Consider the following 19,219-nt stretch of genomic DNA (forward strand, 5'->3'; position numbering starts at 1 on the left):
GCAGAATAAATGTGCTTCTTCAGTGGAAATCATGGTGATGAGTACGTGGACTTGTATCCCCGTTTGAAACTTACAGTTATTTGGTTTGCGTTTGGGATATTATTTATATTATGCCGGTATAATCATATGCCAATGCTATACCGATAACATTTAAAAGACGATGTAATCTGAAGTTATCACCTTCCAAGATTAAAAAGAACAAACATCTCATCGTTTATCGCGTATACATACAACATACGCATTATACATATAACATTACAAGGCTAACCGTCTTTTCGCATCTTACACGATACATATCTATTGTTACTTAATTTAACAATGGTTTAAGATTGCAAACTATTAATAAAACCCTTATGTTAACTAGTAATAACAACGAACCTGTAAAGATTTTTGTTTCTCAATGACCCGGCAGAAACACGTTGTTAGTGCCGACCATTCACTTTAGATTGTTTTTTCATCTAAGTTTTCGTACATTTTCGCTTCACTTGATCATAAGTTATTTTCGAAAATTAACGTGTACAGTAGTGAAAACAAATAACGAATAAAAGATTGGCCGACACCTATTTTGGGAGAAGGAAAAAATCAACTTATTTTTTTAAGAATGTGATAAACATCGTTTGAAAATATATCAATTGGCGTTGCTCTATGAAAAAGGGGTTAAATGCATGTGCGTAAAAGTGTCGTCCCAGATTAGCCTGTGCAGTCCACACAGGCTAATCAGATACGACCCATTCCGCCTTTTGGATAATTTGCGTTTCAAGGAAGTCTCTTCTTAGCAAAAATCCAGTTAAGGCAAAAAGTGTCTTCCCCGATTAGCCTGTGCGGACAAAATTTTTTTTTTCACAGAGAACAGCTCATATAAATGTAAAAATATATAGTAACACAGAACATTTCCCCAATCCACCAAGCTATTCTCCAATCATTCATTCTTAAAGTGACCATGCGTATTAAGCCTAGACCTAATTCTATTTAAACATGCCGGTATACACAACTGTAATTAGCATATCAACATTAGTCTTACATAAAAAAACGAATATCAGCACAGCGTCCGATCTTCATTGTCAAAATGTTATTCGAGAGAGTCATGATCCTTTGGGGTCGGAAGGTCACACGTGGACTGAATCGACGTCGACATGACGGGCACGTTGGTGCCTGTCGTCTCAATGACCACGTCAGAATCGAAAGCGGGTGCAGCCGCATTATGTTGTTCCTTAACAACATTAGCATAGGCATCTTCGTAGTTATTTTCAAAGCCGAAGTTCATAACGCCGGACTCCGAACCGGATAAGGAACCGCTTGCGGATTGATTTCCATGCACATCATTGACATACCTGGCGTGAATATCGGCTGGATCCAGAGTCGCCAAGTCCGTGAACTGTGGCTTTGCGTCCCTACCAAGGCTGTCAATTGATTGATAATGACCCGCATCCGTGAAAGCGTCCAGTGTTATCTCCTCTTGTTTCGTCACATGCACCGTCGCCTTTTGGCTTTCATTCATTCCATCGGCGACGTAATAAATGCTGTCGTCCAGTTTGGAAGTCGGCGTTGTAACTGCGTCCTTGTTATTCTCTAAGGCGTTTTCGATCCCACGCTTCTCTACCGTCAGCCTTTTATGTTGACAGTACCTGCAAGCTATCCAAATGAAAATCAGTATCAGCAGAGCCGCGGCCGCCGACGCACCGCCAATTATAGCGCTGTGCTTGATAGCGTCCCAGTGGTCTTCGCCATAGTACGGTCCGTCGATGTTCAGGCCTTTCTTGACTACCGACGAGTTCGTGCCAGTTGCTAGGATACAGAAGTATAGCCCAAAGTCTTCGTCGTCTACGCGCATTATTTCAAGCGTAAACCCGTCGTCTTTAACACTTATGTGACCATTTGACCACGTCATGCCAGGTGTCGCATATATTATTTCTCCGGAGGGCAGTATCCACAGGCGAACCGCCGTCGAACCCACGTCTGATCCATGACACCGTAGCTCGGCTTTCTCGAAATATTCAACCTTAGCATTCCAATCGTCGGTATTGCCGAACGTATGGCCGATTAGTAGCACCACAAACAACACTATGACGACATGTCCCACGTTCATGTTGAGTCTGAAAAGCAAATTACAAAATTAGTCGTCAAGATATACGGTTATGGTCTGCGATGCAGTCGCGTGAAATCGTAGTTCACAGAACCATTAATATGTGATGTGAAATAGTCCATTCCGTTTATATGAATGTGATATCATAAGTGCATATACACATTTGCAAGTCATTAGATTATTACTTTTAATGTTTAACTCCATTATAGTAGTAAACCAGTATTCTAAACGAGACGATGTTATAATATAATAAATTGATTGCATTGAAACTCGAACCGATGTGTTATTCTTAATTTCAAAACTGCATTAATGAAAAAGAAATGAAACAAAATACACCAGTACTGATATCCATTCGATTTTGGAGAACCATTCTTATTAAACCATTAATAAAACAACTGAATTGCAAATAATATTTTACCTCAAATACTCCTCATGAGTCGCTGAACAGAGCGGATCGTGTGCGATTCAGCAGCGACTTACTTGTCATGCAACTTTGTTATTGTAACTGTAAATTAAGCATCGCCCATGTTGAGTGTACACATTCCTAAATCACTCGTTTTTGAGTTTAGATAAGGTGCATGAAATATGTTTGAACGCAAACCCCAACCACCTTAAAAACCACTGCCGGTTTCGAGCGTACAATTGTGAAGTTTATCGCATGAACATAATGTATGTACATATGACTCATAGATAACTGTCGGTAGGTCTTTTATTGCATAAATCTGAGTACGAGTGCATTTCTTTTAAACATATTTGCTTTTGCTGGATTGGGTCGTAAGACTGATAATGCTGTTTATTGAGGAAATATCGAGTCCGTTTACTGTGTAAAACATTTTTAAATAGCAGATCAAGCATCAATCTCCTCATATTTGTTTAGCAGACTTGCCTCATGAAGTTATGTACGCTATAAGCTTTCTGTTTACAGCAACACGAGTTTTCTCTTCCTGCTTGGGCAGCAACATCATGTGAAAACGGATCTTATGTCATATGCAGCCTGTGTAGCTCCAGACCGAACTGTGCATAAGCGCAATCTCGCCTGGAGCTACCCTGACCGATATTGAGACCATGTAGTCTTTATTAACCCACTTATGCCTAGTGGTCTCACCCATCCTTCTAAATTGGATCAATTTATTTCCAAAATAAGGGATGTCTAGTATATTTATTTCCATATTTAGAATATTTCTTACAGAAATTCCTTTAAGCAAACAGCGCAGACCCTGATGAGACGCCGCATTATGCGGCATCTCATCTGGGTCTATGCTGTTTGCCAATGCCTTTTTTTCTAGACGCTAGGCATAAATGGGTTAACTCTCTAAAGGAAGTGGTAGCGCCTGATCAGACTGAGCTAACACGCAGGCTTGTCTGGAGCTACGCTAGACGCATATGGCATAAGACCCATTAGAGTTGTCTGGAGCTACGCTAGACGCATATGGCATAAGACCCATTAGAGTATTACGACAGGCTTGTCTAGAGCTACGCTGGACGCATATGGCATAAGACCCATTAGAGTATTACCTTGTCTAGAGCTACGCTGGACGCATATGGCATAAGACCCATTAGAGTATTACCTTGTCTGGAGCTACGCTAGACGCATATGGCATAAGACCCATTAGAGTATTACCTTGTCTGGCGCTACGCTAGACGCATATGGCATAAGACCCATTAGAGTATTACTACGCTAGACGCATATGGCATAAGACCCATTAGAGTATTACTACGCTAGACGCATATGGCATAAGACCCATTAGAGTATTACGCTCTTATGTAGAGCATCATGCTCGTTTAATTGAACAATATCCCTTTGCATTCTGGGAAATTTATCGTCTGCTAAAATGTCGTCTGCTGAATTTCTACAATAAGCATTTCTTCGAAAAAAATTTTTTTTAAATACTATCAAAAAAGCAAACAGTTTGGATCCAGATGAGACGCCACGTTCTGTGGCGTCTCATCTGGATCCAAACGGTTTGCAAAGGCCTACAAAATTCGGTTCCCGCACTGAAAGAGATATACCAAGTTGAGCGACCCATAAGGCACCATTTGCAAAGGTATGCGGGACCCATATTTGATAAGGCTGCATATATTTCCTATCTGAATTGCATATTTTGACTAACCATTTACCCTTTTGAGTTTTTCTGTATAGTGCTATTGAAAAAAGACACTCCCAACTTAGTTGAACATCAACATCTCGAGTGGGTCAAGCTTGGAATCGGACTTTGTTCTGGTATCTTGGTTTCAAAGAACTGAATGATTGGGCAACTGCCGTGTCTCCTCTATGCAGAGCCCACACAGTCGAGCTGCAATTGGTCCCTTCTCCCTGTAACATACGAAGCAAGGCAGTCGCAGACACTCTTGCCAGGAGGGCACTTCAAAAGAACAAAATGACAGATCAGACACCTTCAAAGAAGCCAGGACCATCATCAAGGCAATTAAACAGGCAAAGTGGCTGCAGCAGCACCAACGATACAACAGAAGCGCGTCTATCTGAGTGCTCAAAAAGAAGAAGAAGAAGAAGAAGAATGTGTTATCTGTCTCTAACCGTCGTGGGCTCATAGGATCACTGTTTCTTGTTACATCGCATACATAAAATGCAAAACAGAACGGAATAAAATAAAGTAAACATATGAATACAATTCTGAACTCACTTTATATATATATATATATATATATATATATATATATATATATATATATATATATATATATATATATATATATATATATATATATATATATATATATATATTCGTTCAATCACTGGCGTTCATATGTTAAATTAAATTTAGTAATAATTTATTTCTATATTGTCTCATTTTTTTAACCTGAAATAACGCGAAAATAACTCCCAAAAACAAACACATCAAAAGAAAACAAATACATTTAAGATAAATTATCACTATCCTTAACATTTTGAAAATGTTCAAACGTTTTAAGGGATGACCTACACATGAGTGGGCGTCTTCCACAGCCGCAAATGTCAGGTAGATCAAGGTGGATGTTATCATGTAGTCCATTATTGAAAGGCTCTGAAATATGTGAGCAATGATAATTACAAAACCAACACTTCCATGTGTCCTTCATAAGAACATAATTTAATGAAAATACATCATGTTCATTTGATATCATACATATTGAAAAAATAACAGTTTAATTACAAAAGAAGCTGTCCGCTCATCAGAAAACACTTTAAACTATAACTTAAATAAGTATAAAATGAGGAAAAGAAAGTGTTTTATTTGAATCACAATACGACGAGTTAGGAAGTTTCCTTTGTCATACAACATACGTGTACAAATGTCATTTTCGAAATAAACATTTAATCAAAAAATGATCACAGCTATATAGTAAATTAATTAACCATATAACTATATTTTTATTTTTATTTTGTTCCTTTAAAACATAAATACTATCTGGGTGTAAATTGATAGAATGTTCTTTTAATATGAAAACTTTATCATTTACACAGTCTTACCGTCTAAGTGTTTTGGTCATACTTAATCATTATCTGGAAATTAAGGGACGATAATTAAGTTGTATTACATCAAAATATCTTTAAGACAAAGCGATGACATATTCGTGTATTATATATTTTAGTGTCATTATTACAACTTACACTTTTCTGTTCCCCCTGGTCATGGGCACGCACATGAAGACCTCAACTGACCAAAAGTAAAAAGGTTCGTGTTGGCACTTTGGAAGCAGTTGGCCGACCTCGGCTTTTCCAAGCAGCTTGCTCTTCCCTCCAACTTTCCAAAACTGATGCAGGAAAATATCAACATTGATTCATACAATATACCCAGACTTGGTGCCATCATCAATAGAGTGAAGAGCAATGTGTCCAATACCAACGACTTCACTAATGTCATCCGTTTGCATCCAGAACAGCCATTAATGAACTGATGCAGCATCGATTAAGCACGAGCAGCCTTAATTTATAGAAATACCATCAGACATCAACACCAATATCGGGCTCTTATACCATCGTGAAGCGCATATTACTAATATGATCAGTGACCTGGTAAACCGCCGTCACCTACATGGAGAAAATCCTTTTCTTTTCAGATTGTGTTGTACTTCTTTCATATGTAACTCGTAAGATTGAGAGAACGAACTCAAATCCTTTTCTTTTCAGATGTTGTCGAGCTTCTTAAATATGTAACTCGTAGGATTGAGAGAACGAACTCGACTCATCGAAATACACTCAGTTTGAAATTTTGAATAAGATAGTGCTTTTTGTGTTCGAAGGATATATTGATTGAACGTAGAGTGCACTCTCGGTATAGATATTGGTTGGCAAAGTTGTTTAAATTGTTTTGTGCCGATGCTCAATTAGGATACGTTGAGATGTTCGATTGTTTATTACAATATTTACATCTCGGTGTTCTTATTGCCCGTGAATGTGTTTTCTGTATATTACAGTGGTAACATTTTTAGTAAGCACGAAACACTACTTACAAAGTTAAATGCATGTGGTGATACAATTTTGATACGACTGCCGAATCTCAAATCACCTCCTGCTCTTTTCGCCTTCTCCTTGTCCTCTTTTGGACAAAAACGCGAACTTATTTAGTAGATCGGCCATAAACCAATGTTTATGTTGATGATACGAGTTAGACGTTTTTAAGCAACTGTTTGATGTCAGTATTGATATAATTTGTTTAATTAATTACACCGCATAGGCGAAATCGTCGATTAACGGTCGTACCTGCTCCAAAGTCCAAATGCATTCGATGTTAATGTCTTACAAATATGCATTAAAACATGTCCAGTTTCTTTTACCAGATATTCGAATAGGATTAAGATGATTTTACAACAAGGTTTGCTAGATTAGAATATGATTTTTTGCAAAAGTACAGAAATGTGTCTGACTGCATTAGTTTGTGTCACTATTGGTTGCGCATTTTTTTCCGCGGACTTAATTTCTATTTCTAGTGCACTATCGTTTGTGTTAGCAAGTATATGCGACCACAGCAGTGTTTTTCGACATATTAAATGCCGATGAATAAAAAACATTAACGATATTCAGAAAAGGAAGTTTTGAAAATCAACGAATTTAGTGTTTCAAACATTTACAAATAATTTATTCTGTTCAGTCGAACACTTTTTCATTAACGGAAGATATGTACACTTTAAGGAAAGCATATGCAGATTTCGCCATATGACACATCGATAAAAGTTTGGTTCTACAAGAAATACGATTGAGCACAATACGAATTGACATTTAAGTCGTAAACTCGCTTTAAGATATCATTTAACAAGACAGTTGTTACTCCGTATACGATAGGCATGTTATTAAAATCAAATTTGTATTATGTACGTGTTTACGTATTGCTTTCAAATGCCCGTTAAAAAGATCCTGTTATCGGTAGGATTGGCGATGTGGTGCATAACAATATCCATTAGGTTTTATTAGTTTAAACCTATTTATTTTAGCTCGATTGCATCGAAAGTCTAATGCTTATATAAATGCTCTCGAGTCCGTTTCCTGGGCCTAGAACCAGTACTTTGTGTCTTTGGGGGAGATCTAAAGAACGCTCCCACGGTGGGGATCGAACCCGTGACCTCCCGGTCGCTAGGCGGACACCATATCCATTACACCACGGCGACCATTAGGTTTTATTGAAATTGCATGGTTCAATATGGGACTATTAGTATTGACACACATTGATACATATTCAAATTCCAGTAACTTACAACGCAGTAAATAAACATGTTAAGCGATAGCCGATTTTTTTATTAAACGTATTCCGTATGACAAAAAAACAACATACAATTACATCTTAAAACAACTTTAGGATGTAACTTTATCGAATTATATATTTATCCTACATAGAAAAGCGTTGAATTGGTCGATGAAATAAATTTCTTGTAAACTCAAAAATGCATTGAAATTCATTAAGAATAGTGAAACCCTCCCTTCAGCTTTAATGTCATAAATGCTGCTCTTATTTAAGTCTAGGGAAGAGAAATGAAAAAATGAAAATGCATTAGTTGGACGTGCCTGTTTGTGCCAAGTTTGAATTTGACTAGAACGATCAAGTTCAATATGAATCGCTCTGGAACTATTATATAATATCCAAATAGATATACCATTCGATTTCTCACTGTTATACAAACTATCTAAAACAGAATAATGTTTATTTTTTATTAATAAATTAATCATATTACAATACCAAACAGTAGCATGTAATGGCGTAAAAAGAGATACCACGTTATATTTTGCAGCAGATGTACAAAAATACATTCGAAAGTCATATTATTTGGACTTAAAAGTCCGTTAAGTGTAGATGAGGTCGTCGATAAAATTGCTCTTTTAAATTAGTCCACCTTTAACTATTTGTATGTACTAAAATTGTGTAAACTTAATGTAGATCAATTTCCTTTACTTTTGAGTCATAGCTTCCTGTTGCAACACAATTAACAAGAGCCATTTGTATACCGTCATAGTTCTGATATAGGACCTTCATCATTTGAATTCTCAAAATTTCATTTTCAGTATCGAGGGGATCCAGAGGTTTGTGTGCGAATTCAATGGGCAACACAACCTCTGGATCCTCTCGATACTAAAATTGAAATGTTCATGTGTGAAAATGCGGTTTGTGTGCAAATTCAATGTTTGTTGCTATAATAATCCAAATCATATCTTGCAGACATGCCCGATAAGTCAAAATATGGAGATGCGACTGTCGATTAAACTTCATCAACTGGTCTAATATTGTCTTCTTCCTCAGTTAAAGACTTTTTGGCGGACCTTTTGTAATAACCACTCTGTATGGCTCGGGTACAGTCCACATATTGACTATAGTCCTTCCTCAACCGATGATAGTCGAATGGAGATGTTTCCAGTAGGTGCACCATTAAATCCGCCGCATTAATACCTGCAATACGAATTCACTAGATATGAAGCAAATAACCTCGTTAATGATAAGCAGTCTACAAACAGTTAACACATACAACATGCGATTAGCTGCCTTAACAACAGAAAAACGAAGACACGAAGTTGTTACGAGACGGGGCATCGTTACAGAATATGGTCTGTTAATGAAATGGAGTATCGTTACAATATATGACTCCGATGAAAGACTGAACGTTCTCGAATATCAATTTATTTGCATTTTATGACCCGTCATGACATTGAAAGATGACGATGTGATATGTATTTTCATGTCTTCAATTCGTCTTAGTTTGTTTTGTTGTAATTTAGTATATTTTCAATGTACCTGGAATACAATAGAATTGAATTTAATGTTTATTGAAATGCTCTAGTAGATTTTATTGTTGTTACAAGCAAGACACTATGGATACTTCGTAAATCGTAGTACATGCTCTTTGTTTATGTGTGGGAAGTGCTATATAGCGCAACCACTTGTTAACTTTGTATCATTTAGATTATCTGAAACAGTAATTTCACAGTCATAACGCAATATTAAGTAAAATACAATTGATTGTTTTTCTCGCTTTATATGATCAACACAGTGGCAAAAATTTATTCCATATTTTTTTTAGTTCAGACAGACTTGTATTCATTCAAAGTTTTTACGGAAACAAGAGGAATTAATCTCGCTTGTAATGGACAAAAACATAAAAATTCAAATTACTGTGCATTCTAATAAGAAAATACAAATTACTGTGCATTCTAGTTAGGGTTGCTTTATCACGTTGTCTAAAGGCAAGTAATATTGTACACAATAGTTTTAATATGTGAGTATTCAATATACAATTCTATGTCAAATGTTAGTTATAATACAGTATGTGGTTGTATCTACGGAATTAAAATGTGTAAGCTACTACGATATCACGTGACGATAAAGATGGCGACGTCATTCCGAGAGGTATGCTTGTGTAATTTGTACGAGCAAGTCCCACGACACAGTAACTAAACAAATTCATTTACATTAATATGTGATTTGAAAACTACGTATTTGGTAAGACAATCGACAAAAAAGTTAACAACTTGCATTTTGAACTATAAAATATGTTTAAATTGTAAAATATGAATTTAAGATATATATATGTAACTAACCTCTTAGTTGTGAGTACTGATCGACTATCTGCAGGGGATTATCCCCACAAGGACGGGCGTAACCTTCAGCAATCAATGCTAGGCAGATCACGGCAACCTTGAGCACGAGGACCATGTTGGTAATGCTCTACAATATGTACTGTAGTGTCAATATTAAATGCAGAACAGAGTAAAGAACAAGTGAAAATATTTACATGAAAGGAAAGATGATTATATTTTTAATTTTAGATATTAATTTGTAAGATGAGTTGCGAAATAAGAAATATATACGTACCTTACCTTCAACAGTTAAAGTGAATCCAGTAGTTCAGCGGTTCAATGTTGCAGTTTTATACTGACAAAATAATATATGTAATTTATTTTCCTGTAAGTTATTTCTTCGTTTGAATTGTTCATCTTTGTCTCCTTTTAGGAATTTTCGTCATTGCAGCGACTTCGGGGAGGAAAGTTAATGAATAAAATAACACTTATTGTTGTAATAAATATCGAACAGAGACACTGGCTTTATGTAAGCAAAGTTGTCTCATATGCTGGTGTGCTTTTTTCAACAACTCCCATTACTTCATTCTCATTTTAAATGTCAGCTAGATATGAATGCATATTAAAACGCATTCCAGACAAATTTCCAAGCAATAATGGCCAATAATAGTTATGTGCGGTGAATATTATGTTTATGAAATTAACCCTGATTCATTTTTGTCAAGCAAGTGTCACTGCGTTGGCGATACAATTAGGGTATTTATGCCCAGTCGGTTGATGCTTCAGCTGTTAGGTAAATATTTCAGAATATATATATATATATATATATATATATATATATATATATATATATATATATTCAGTGTATATTGCAGATTGATACTGTGAGGTATCATCGTTAAATATTACTTTAACATGTACAATTTTTACAACTTATCGTCTGTATTCATCTTTTTGCACTGCTTGAGTTTTATGATTCCATTTTAATTACACCCACACCTGTTCAGGAATATTGTGAGGCATAGGTTTGATTCATCGGTGCAATATATGGGCTAAGCATTATACTCTGTTATAGATTGTCACAAAATTGGAGCCAATGAGACAAATAGCGTGAGCACAGCCATTAAGGCTGGCCCATGGAGGTCTTATATTGGATCAATATGGATTCGATAAGTTAACCTGGACTTGCTCAGAAAAAAGCACCATTGACACCTTTATGTGTTTTTGTGTCGGTTGATGTGTTCACAATTCACAGAATATACATTCATATGTGTCGTTACAATATCGACATGTCTTTGTGTAAATTGCATGCGTTTACAACTTTACGCTTTTCGGTGATATGCAAAAAGAAAGTACAATAAGCTATAAACATGGGTCGTTCATAAAAATTAATTGAAAAGCGCAACGGCATTGAGCAATTCTGCACGTCTGAAAAACAAAGAATTTTTTAATAAGTTGCAAACAACGATAAACGATATGCGTATTTCGCTAGATTGTATGCATACTCTAAAACAGCCAGAAAATGAGAATTTAGCTGCACTTAAAGCTCTATGAATGATATACTATGATTCATTCCAATCTTTTCAACTATTATATGCTATTGAACACAAATCTATCATTATAAATTATAATGTTATTTTTCCTATTTTTTTAAGAACTGTGAACGTCAGAGGGTCCTGACAGCATTTTGCCCGAGAATGATTTTGTCAAAATTCTGTTCCGTAATATACTTTAGTTAATTAATGCATTTTACGTGAAGATATTCAGTAAATAAATACATTAACTTACATACGGTGACGCATTATTGAAGCAAATTAACGGTGTAAGATATACAACTCCGCTGTGTTTTTAAATGCTGGATCGCATTGAGTTGTAGTTCTTGATTCATTCTGTTATTTTTTCATTTTACAGCGAGCCGCTTCAAACTGGTTCTACAGCATTGACAGCTTCTTTGTGTTTTAGTCGATCGTTACCATGCAAATTTGAATCTGACAAATCACATGCGATATTTGCATGTTACACAGATAGCTGAGTTGGGAACACAGAAATAACTGAACGAGTACAATCATTTTGTCATTTGGCAGCAACGAAAACCTATACAAGTAATCCTTAGCGTAAAAAGACTCCACGTGGTGAATTCAAAATGCCCCACACATTGAATAAGAACTGCAATGCAAATTGATTATGTAAAACGGGTAACGCTGTGTGTTTTTATAAATATGTTATGTTTCATCGTTCTTGGATAATATAACACTTACTGATTTATGATTGTGTTTAAAACCGTTCATAAACAAATCAGAAGATTGAGCTAAATAGTATAAATCTATGTTTCACGTAAAAGTTGTAAGGGAGCTATTACCCTGATAAATATATATGTGTGCGACGTAAAACTGCGTTCTTACTTAGAACATTGAGCCGATTTTCTATCTCAGCATTGTGTTTTAATTCAACATTCATTTTTTTCTGTTTACTCTGAGCTTAATATATACGACATACCTGACCAACACAAAATAACATCATCTAACATAAAATCGATAAGTCAACGATAATTAATATGTGTTCTTAGCTTATTTTGTTACAAGTATTTCATGAAGCACATCTCTATTAAGATGCATAACTCATGAATTGCATAATGCATGCAATGTGCAGTCGAACATGTATATTAATTTGTGTGCTAAGGGTACACACTTTAACCTTCATTTTCTTTTAGTCATAATACTAATTTGTCCAGATAATATAATAAGTTTGATAGAAGAAACATTGGTTTTGTATGAAACCGTACGGTTCCTTCTGTATATTCGATAACAATGACAAAGTTTGACTTTATTTGCAAAAAATCTTAACTAATAACTAGACCCTTGTTAAATTTATCAGTCAAGCGTTAAATGTTCACATTTTGACATCAGACAGGCTATACTTATGTTTATCGCTAATACAGTGCAGAACATCCGGAAGAAAACAAATTTGAAATTCGTTTAGTAGTTTTTGAGATATTTGTCATTTGTTGCAAATTTGAAAGCACACTTTTCAGTCGTGAATAGATGTCGTTCATTTGTATCTGGTGCTCTCTATCAGGTCCGCGCGGTTGGTATAAATATAGTACACGCAACTCGAAAGTAGCATACATGTGCAGCATATTTTAAGTGTTTGACGTATTTAATGTGGATAATTTAAAAACGTAACATGTCTGTGATTACTTCGCCAGAGGTGGCACCGGTGCCCGCAATTGATAGTGATGATACAGAGGCAATTATGGACAAGGTGGAAACAAAAACAACAAAATCCCGCAGTAGATCAAAGGCCGCAAAACCAGCTGCCAAACCTAAGGCAGCAGCATCGCCAAAGGTGGCCAAGGCGCCAAATAAAGCCAAAGGATCTTCGGAAAGTCATCCGAAATACAATCAGATGATCCAGGAGGCGATTACCGCTCTCGGTGATAGGAACGGGTCTTCAAGACAGGCCATTTTGAAGTACATACTCGCGCACTACGCAATAGGTGATGAGCGACAGGTGAACTCCCATCTGAAAATGTCTCTGAGGGCCGGGGTGAGGAACGGCAAGATTCAACAAATGAAAGGAACTGGCGCGTGTGGTGAGATTCTTGATTTGCAAATCTATGTATTTTTGTAAAGAATGTTTTTTCGATTATTAATCGTGTGTCAGTTTATAGTTCAAAAGGTTGCCTTTTTCAGCATTTAGTTTTCAGACGCATTAACTTGTCATTAAATTATTGAAATTATTAAAAAATTGCAGGTGTTAATGGCGCTTACATACAATAAGAAATGATTAATTTTAATCCCCGATGTCAATGACCAGGGGTTTTTTTTACTAAGAAAGTGACGCCGATATTCGGCGTCTTCCCCTACCAGAATTTTTCCCCTAAAAATACCATTTCCCCTCCAAAAATATAATTTTTCACCAAAATATAATATTTTACCCTCAAAGAATTTTTTTTTTCTTTTGGGAAGTCGACGCTTATCCAATTTGTACCATGTACAACGATCTCTCTCTCTCTCTCTCCCGACGAACACTCAAATCTGGGAATCCCAGTGATTCTATATATAGCTCTTAAATTACGTCATGGAAACCGGGCAACTAATCGTATTAATCATGTGACTATTTTACTGGATTCCGGTCTTGCGCGAGAAGGGTGTTTCGTCAATTAATTACCGGAAACCAGTCGAATTTTCATCCGGGTTATGTGAAAGCCAAGATATAAACGTTAAAACAGAAAAAGTCTCACAATTGGCGTTCATACACGAACAAAATAAAACGTTCGGACTCGGAAAATATTAATTGCGTTGACGTATTTTTTAAGAATGAATCATCAAAAACCGTTGAAACCCAGCAGGATTCGGAGGTACATGTAATCAACATCGATTAATACTGTCGGATTATTGTGAAACTGAAAGTGAAAGTAGACAATCGGCAGCTGCCGCACCTTTCCCTTCCAATACTGTAGCAGATCTAGATCGTCAACCCATTCATCATGAAATTGAAATCACAATATTGACATCGTTCCCCGGCCCAAGTTGAAAACATTTCCCATTGTTAGATCTACCCCTGCAACTTTATTTAGGACTTTGACTTTAATATCATACTTGTTCATGTGTTTAAGAACAAAAAGGTCAGAGACATGACTCTTTTTCTAAAAAAAACCCTGAAGTCTGTAGGTGCGTTATAGACATTGAAATGAACAGTTTTTATTTTTCCCCCAAATATGTCTCTTTCGCGCTCGATTTTCCCCTTTTACCCAGCGTCCAGCGTCTTCCCCTTTTTCTAAAAAAAACCCCTGATGACTAGATTCATGTAAAATCTGGCATATCAAAGCAATTAGTATATACAGTTCAAAGTTGACCATAGTCGTGTGATATAAGCAAAGGGGTCCTACTAAATACCACTAAGGACCACTAAGTACCACTAAGGACCGCTAAGGACCACTAAGGAACCACTAAGGACCACTAAGGAGGTCCAAATGACCACTAAGGTTATGGCATCTTTTTGCTTGCTAGAATTCTTAAATACCTCCTTAGTCTAAGGAGGTATTTAAGAATTCTAGCAAGCAAAAAGATGCCATAACCTCTCAGCAGGGTTTCTCCGGAAAACTATTTTTTTGTGGAGAAATCTGCGTTTTTAATGACCATGTTTGGAAAACATGGAAACCATCTGGAGAAGAATAGGTAACTTTATGTGAGCAGCAACTTTATGATTATTTTTCTTGACAAAAAAAACAACTGGATCATGCGAGTTGTGTATCGTGTTATTTCTTAAAAGTTGACCCAGCATTTGTAAAAATATTTCAAGACATATACATTTCCAGAAAGGAAATTCATTTCTGCGTTGAATAAGACCGAGATCGTGAAAATCGCTGCACAATTGATGAATTTATGGCTGTTCAAAGCGATGCACCCCGTTTTGGGGGAGATTTTGAGTTGCATACCTTGTTATATAATTATATATATATTTGATAGTGAATTTTTTTTTCAGAAAAGTTAATTTTTCGTTATAATATGATTATCATTCAAAATGATGTTTTCACTAATTAATATCATAGCAACACGCTAACCAACTGTGTTTTTGTCCGGTCTTGACGGAATTTTGAATGATTTACAGAAACAATTATAGAATATAAATATTTCAACACACAAATTTGTTTTTTTAAAGTAAATACAGTAAAAAAAATCACCAGCATAAACATTTGAGCAACAACACTTACCTTAATTACACGATAACCCATGAAAACCTTCTCTTTATCCTCCCCTTGATTTTTTTTATGTGAAAATGACATTTATTATTACCCCCTTATCACTACAAATTACATAAATGTCTTCTTAGTGGTTATTTGGACCTTCTTAGTGGTCCTTAGCGGTCCTTAGTGGTACTTAGCGGTCCTTAGTGGTATTTAGTAGGACCGTAAGCAAAGCTGCTGCTACGGGAGCATTTACATCTGCGTTTTTGCTAAATTAGACTACGTTTTGCATGCAGTTTTTTTAGCAGCCTTGTGAATTTCTTGCTTTCCTAGGTTTGTATATAGACCACTGATTACAGCTACACTGAACCAGTCAGCAGTGCAACAACATAGTGATGTTGTTGTTTGACTGCACATTCAAGCTTTTTAAACTACTTTTATTTTCTCAGGGTCCTATAAACTTGGTAAGAGTGAAAAGAAATCGCCCAATACCTCCAAGAACACATCCTCAACAAATATGGCAAAAGTAAAGAAGCCAACACCAGTCAAGGCAGCAGCGAAGGTTAAGAAATCTCCGGCGAAGAAAGCAGCATCTCCTGGCAAAGCTAAAACTCCAACGAAATCAAAAACTCCAGTAAAGAAGGCATCAGCAAAGAAAGAGAAGTCTCAAAAGGCAGCCAAGACCAAAAATAAAACAAATGCCAAAAAAACTGAGCCTGCTGATGTAGATAAACCTGTCTCTGTAGAGGAAAAGCTAGAGGTGCCAGCAAGTGAACCAACTGTAGCTGCCCCAGTGTCTGCAACTGAGGTCAAGCCAGAAGGAACAAGTGCTCCACCTGCAAAGAAAGTTGCTAAGGGAAAGCGAGCCGCTAAGGAAGTTCCAGAAAATGCAGCCCCTGCCAAGGAGGCGTCTTAAATTGTTATCATTTACTGCTGTGTGTTCAATTAGAACTTTTTTATGATGACAACGTTATGGGAGATTAACACAACTTATGTTACAAGTCTTGACCCTTATATTGTGGTCTTTGATGTTTGTGCCATTAAATGTCTTTCATTGCACTTGTTTAGACATCATCTTGCTATAGACCTTATGATTTCAACAGCATTTGCATATTTTTCCTTTCAATCTTAATCATGTCATTTTTTGTTATTTCAATAAAAAATTTAACTCTTATTAAAATGTGTTTGTTTGCTACCAAATAACCTTGTGGTTTAATTTAAATGACTTAATGTGTTTCTGAGTGTTAAATTCTCTTCGAAAAATAAACCTAGCAAGATATTGACATGATTGAACGTTATAAGCAGATGATAGTCAACTAAGTTTAGTTTTCCTCTATATAATAGCATGTAAAGCGAATTTCGCTCTCAGTGCAATTTTCTAGATAGACTGAGTATTTGGAGCCTTTAGAGAAGACTGTGGATATTGATCCTTACACTCAAATGCCTAGCAAAAAATAGCTTATAAATTGGCATACCATGGCTGGGATATTACTGAGGATGTGGAACAAGTGTGTGCAACCGTAGTTTGTTCACTTGACAAGTGATATGACATAAAATTTGAAGATCTTTTGCAGAGCGGTCTACGCCAGGTTTTGACATTTCTAATCAGCAAAGGGAATGCTGGAGAAATTACTCTCAGTAAACCCAAATGAATCATATAAACAATATTTTTGGAGTTCAAGTTTCCTTTCATTTACTACTTAAGCTCTGAACTTTACATAAATTATTTTTTTAACAGAACATAAAAGTTTATTTCGACTTATGCCTGTGAAGCTCACCGTCATTGATATACAATAATAAAATAATAGCATGCGTTGAAGTGCATACAAAACATACAACAGTTAATCTAAATGAACAGGAAATAAACATATTTCGTGAACATGTATCAAGAGAATGTCACATGCATGAATCAGTGTAATAAAGCTTTTTCAATAATTCTACATACATCAAACAAAGAGAGTGTATACCATATTTTAGTTTAATATAGATTTTTTACACATGTATGACAGAAGATTGCTTTTTATGCCCCCCTTCGAAGAAGAGGGGGTATATTGCTTTGCACATGTCAGTCGGACTGTCGGTCCGTCCACCAGGTGGTTTCTGGATGATAACTCAAGAACGCTTGAGCCTAGGATCATGAAACTTCATTGGTACATTGATCATGACTCGCAGATGACCCCTATTGATTTTGAGGTCACTAGGTCAAGTGTCAAGGTCACGGTGACCCGAAATAGTAAAATGGTTTCCGGATGATAAGTCAAGGACACTTAAGCCTAGGATCATGAAACTTGATAGGTAGATTGATCATGACTCGCAGATGACCCCTATTGATTTTCAGGTCACTAGGTCAAAGGTCACGGTGACCCGAAAAAGTAAAATGGTTTCCGGATGATAACTCAAGAATGCTTATGCTTAGGATCATGAAACTTGATAGGTAGATTGACCATGACTCGCAAATGACCCCTATTGATTTTCAGGTCACTAGGTCAAAGGTCACGGTGACCCGAAATAGTAAAATGGTTTTCGGATGATAACTCAAGAACGCTTATGCCTAGGATCATGAAACTTAATAGGTAGATTGATCATGACTCGCAGATGACCCCTATTGATTTTCAGGTCACAAGGTCAAGGTCATGGTGACCGGAAATAGTAAAATGGTTTCCGGATGATAACTCAAGAACGCTTATGCCTAGGATCATGAAACTTCATAGGTACATTGATCATGACTGGCAGATGACCCCTATTGATTTTCAAGTCACTAGGTCAAGGTCACGGTGACCTGAAATAGTAAAATGGGATCTGGATGATAACTCAAGAATGCTTATGCCTAGGATCATGAAACTTGATAGGTAGATTGATCATGACTCGCAGATGACCCCTAGTGATTTTCAGGTCACTAGGTCAAAGGTCACGGTGACCCGAAATAGTAAAATAGTTTCCAGATGATAACTCAAGAACGCTTGTGCCTAGGATCATGAAACTTGATAGGTACATTGATCATGAGTGGCAGATGACCCCTATTGATTTTCAGGTCACACGGTTAAAGGTCAAGGTCACAGTGACCTGAAATAGTAAAATGGTTTCCCGATGATAACTCAAGAAAGCTTATGGCTAGGATCATGAAACTGCATAGGTACATTGATCATGACTGGCAGATGACCCCAATCGATTTTCAGGTCACTAGGTCAAAGGTCAAGGTCACAGTGCCAAAAAACATTCACACAATGGCTGTCACTACAACTGAGAGCCCATATGGGGGGCATGCATGTTTTACAAACAGCCCTTGTTTATTTATTTATTTGAGTAATGCTTGCTCATCTAATTCTTAACGATGTTGAATATTGCTTTCAATACAATCCAAACAATACCATTCTACTGTGTTCACATACATTGTGCGTGTTTAATTCCTTAAAAATGTTTCGGTAAAAATGATCAATTTCTGAAAATC

The 19,219-nt window shown here is 36.4% G+C and overlaps 3 protein-coding genes across 4 annotated transcripts; 1 reads left to right on the forward strand and 2 right to left on the reverse strand.

The window, feature by feature from the left end:
• Nucleotides 1-201: 201 nt before the first annotated feature.
• Nucleotides 202-2,724, reverse strand: LOC127853723 (uncharacterized). The gene is made up of 2 exons (XM_052388467.1): nucleotides 2,502-2,724; nucleotides 202-2,093 (listed from the first exon to the last, which is right to left on the reverse strand). The coding sequence occupies exon 2, from the start codon at nucleotides 2,084-2,086 to the stop codon at nucleotides 1,070-1,072; it is 1,017 nt and encodes a 338-aa protein (XP_052244427.1). The 5' UTR covers nucleotides 2,087-2,093; nucleotides 2,502-2,724; the 3' UTR covers nucleotides 202-1,069.
• A 5,487-nt stretch (nucleotides 2,725-8,211) lies between these two features.
• LOC127867344 (uncharacterized) lies at nucleotides 8,212-10,557 on the reverse strand. 2 transcript variants are annotated; one of them, XR_008043451.1, is made up of 3 exons: nucleotides 10,378-10,557; nucleotides 10,104-10,230; nucleotides 8,212-8,958 (listed from the first exon to the last, which is right to left on the reverse strand). XR_008043451.1 is itself a non-coding variant. In XM_052408440.1 (2 exons), the coding sequence occupies exons 1-2, from the start codon at nucleotides 10,216-10,218 to the stop codon at nucleotides 8,771-8,773; spliced, it is 303 nt and encodes a 100-aa protein (XP_052264400.1). In that variant the 5' UTR covers nucleotides 10,219-10,303; the 3' UTR covers nucleotides 8,212-8,770. The 2 variants fall into 2 exon arrangements, 1 of the variants encoding a protein (XP_052264400.1); XM_052408440.1 differs by lacking the exon at nucleotides 10,378-10,557 and having other exon boundaries at nucleotides 10,104-10,303.
• Nucleotides 10,558-13,183: 2,626 nt separating this feature from the next.
• Nucleotides 13,184-19,138, forward strand: LOC127853733 (histone H1-delta-like). The gene is made up of 2 exons (XM_052388476.1): nucleotides 13,184-13,674; nucleotides 16,221-19,138. Exons 1-2 carry the CDS (start codon nucleotides 13,266-13,268, stop codon nucleotides 16,685-16,687), a joined length of 876 nt encoding a protein of 291 aa, XP_052244436.1. The 5' UTR covers nucleotides 13,184-13,265; the 3' UTR covers nucleotides 16,688-19,138.
• The last annotated feature ends 81 nt before the right edge of the window (nucleotides 19,139-19,219 follow it).

The sequence above is a fragment of the Dreissena polymorpha genome, chromosome 1 (genome assembly GCF_020536995.1).
Source record: "Dreissena polymorpha isolate Duluth1 chromosome 1, UMN_Dpol_1.0, whole genome shotgun sequence".
NCBI classification, from domain to species: Eukaryota; Metazoa; Mollusca; class Bivalvia; order Myida; family Dreissenidae; genus Dreissena; species Dreissena polymorpha.

What these genes read in the sequence shown, in the direction of transcription:
- LOC127853733 (XM_052388476.1), top strand. Translation starts at nt 13,266, where the DNA reads ATGTCTGTGATTACTTCGCCAGAGGTGGCACCGGTGCCCGCAATTGAT. An exon ending in GAAAGGAACTGGCGCGTGTG is followed by an intron (nt 13,675 to 16,220) that starts GTGAGATTCTTG and finishes TTATTTTCTCAG; the next exon opens with GGTCCTATAAACTTGGTAAG.
- LOC127853723 (XM_052388467.1), bottom strand. Translation starts at nt 2,086, where the DNA reads ATGAACGTGGGACATGTCGTCATAGTGTTGTTTGTGGTGCTACTAATC.
- LOC127867344 (XM_052408440.1), bottom strand. Translation starts at nt 10,218, where the DNA reads ATGGTCCTCGTGCTCAAGGTTGCCGTGATCTGCCTAGCATTGATTGCT. An exon ending in TCAGTACTCACAACTAAGAG is followed by an intron (nt 8,959 to 10,103) that starts GTTAGTTACATA and finishes TTCGTATTGCAG; the next exon opens with GTATTAATGCGGCGGATTTA.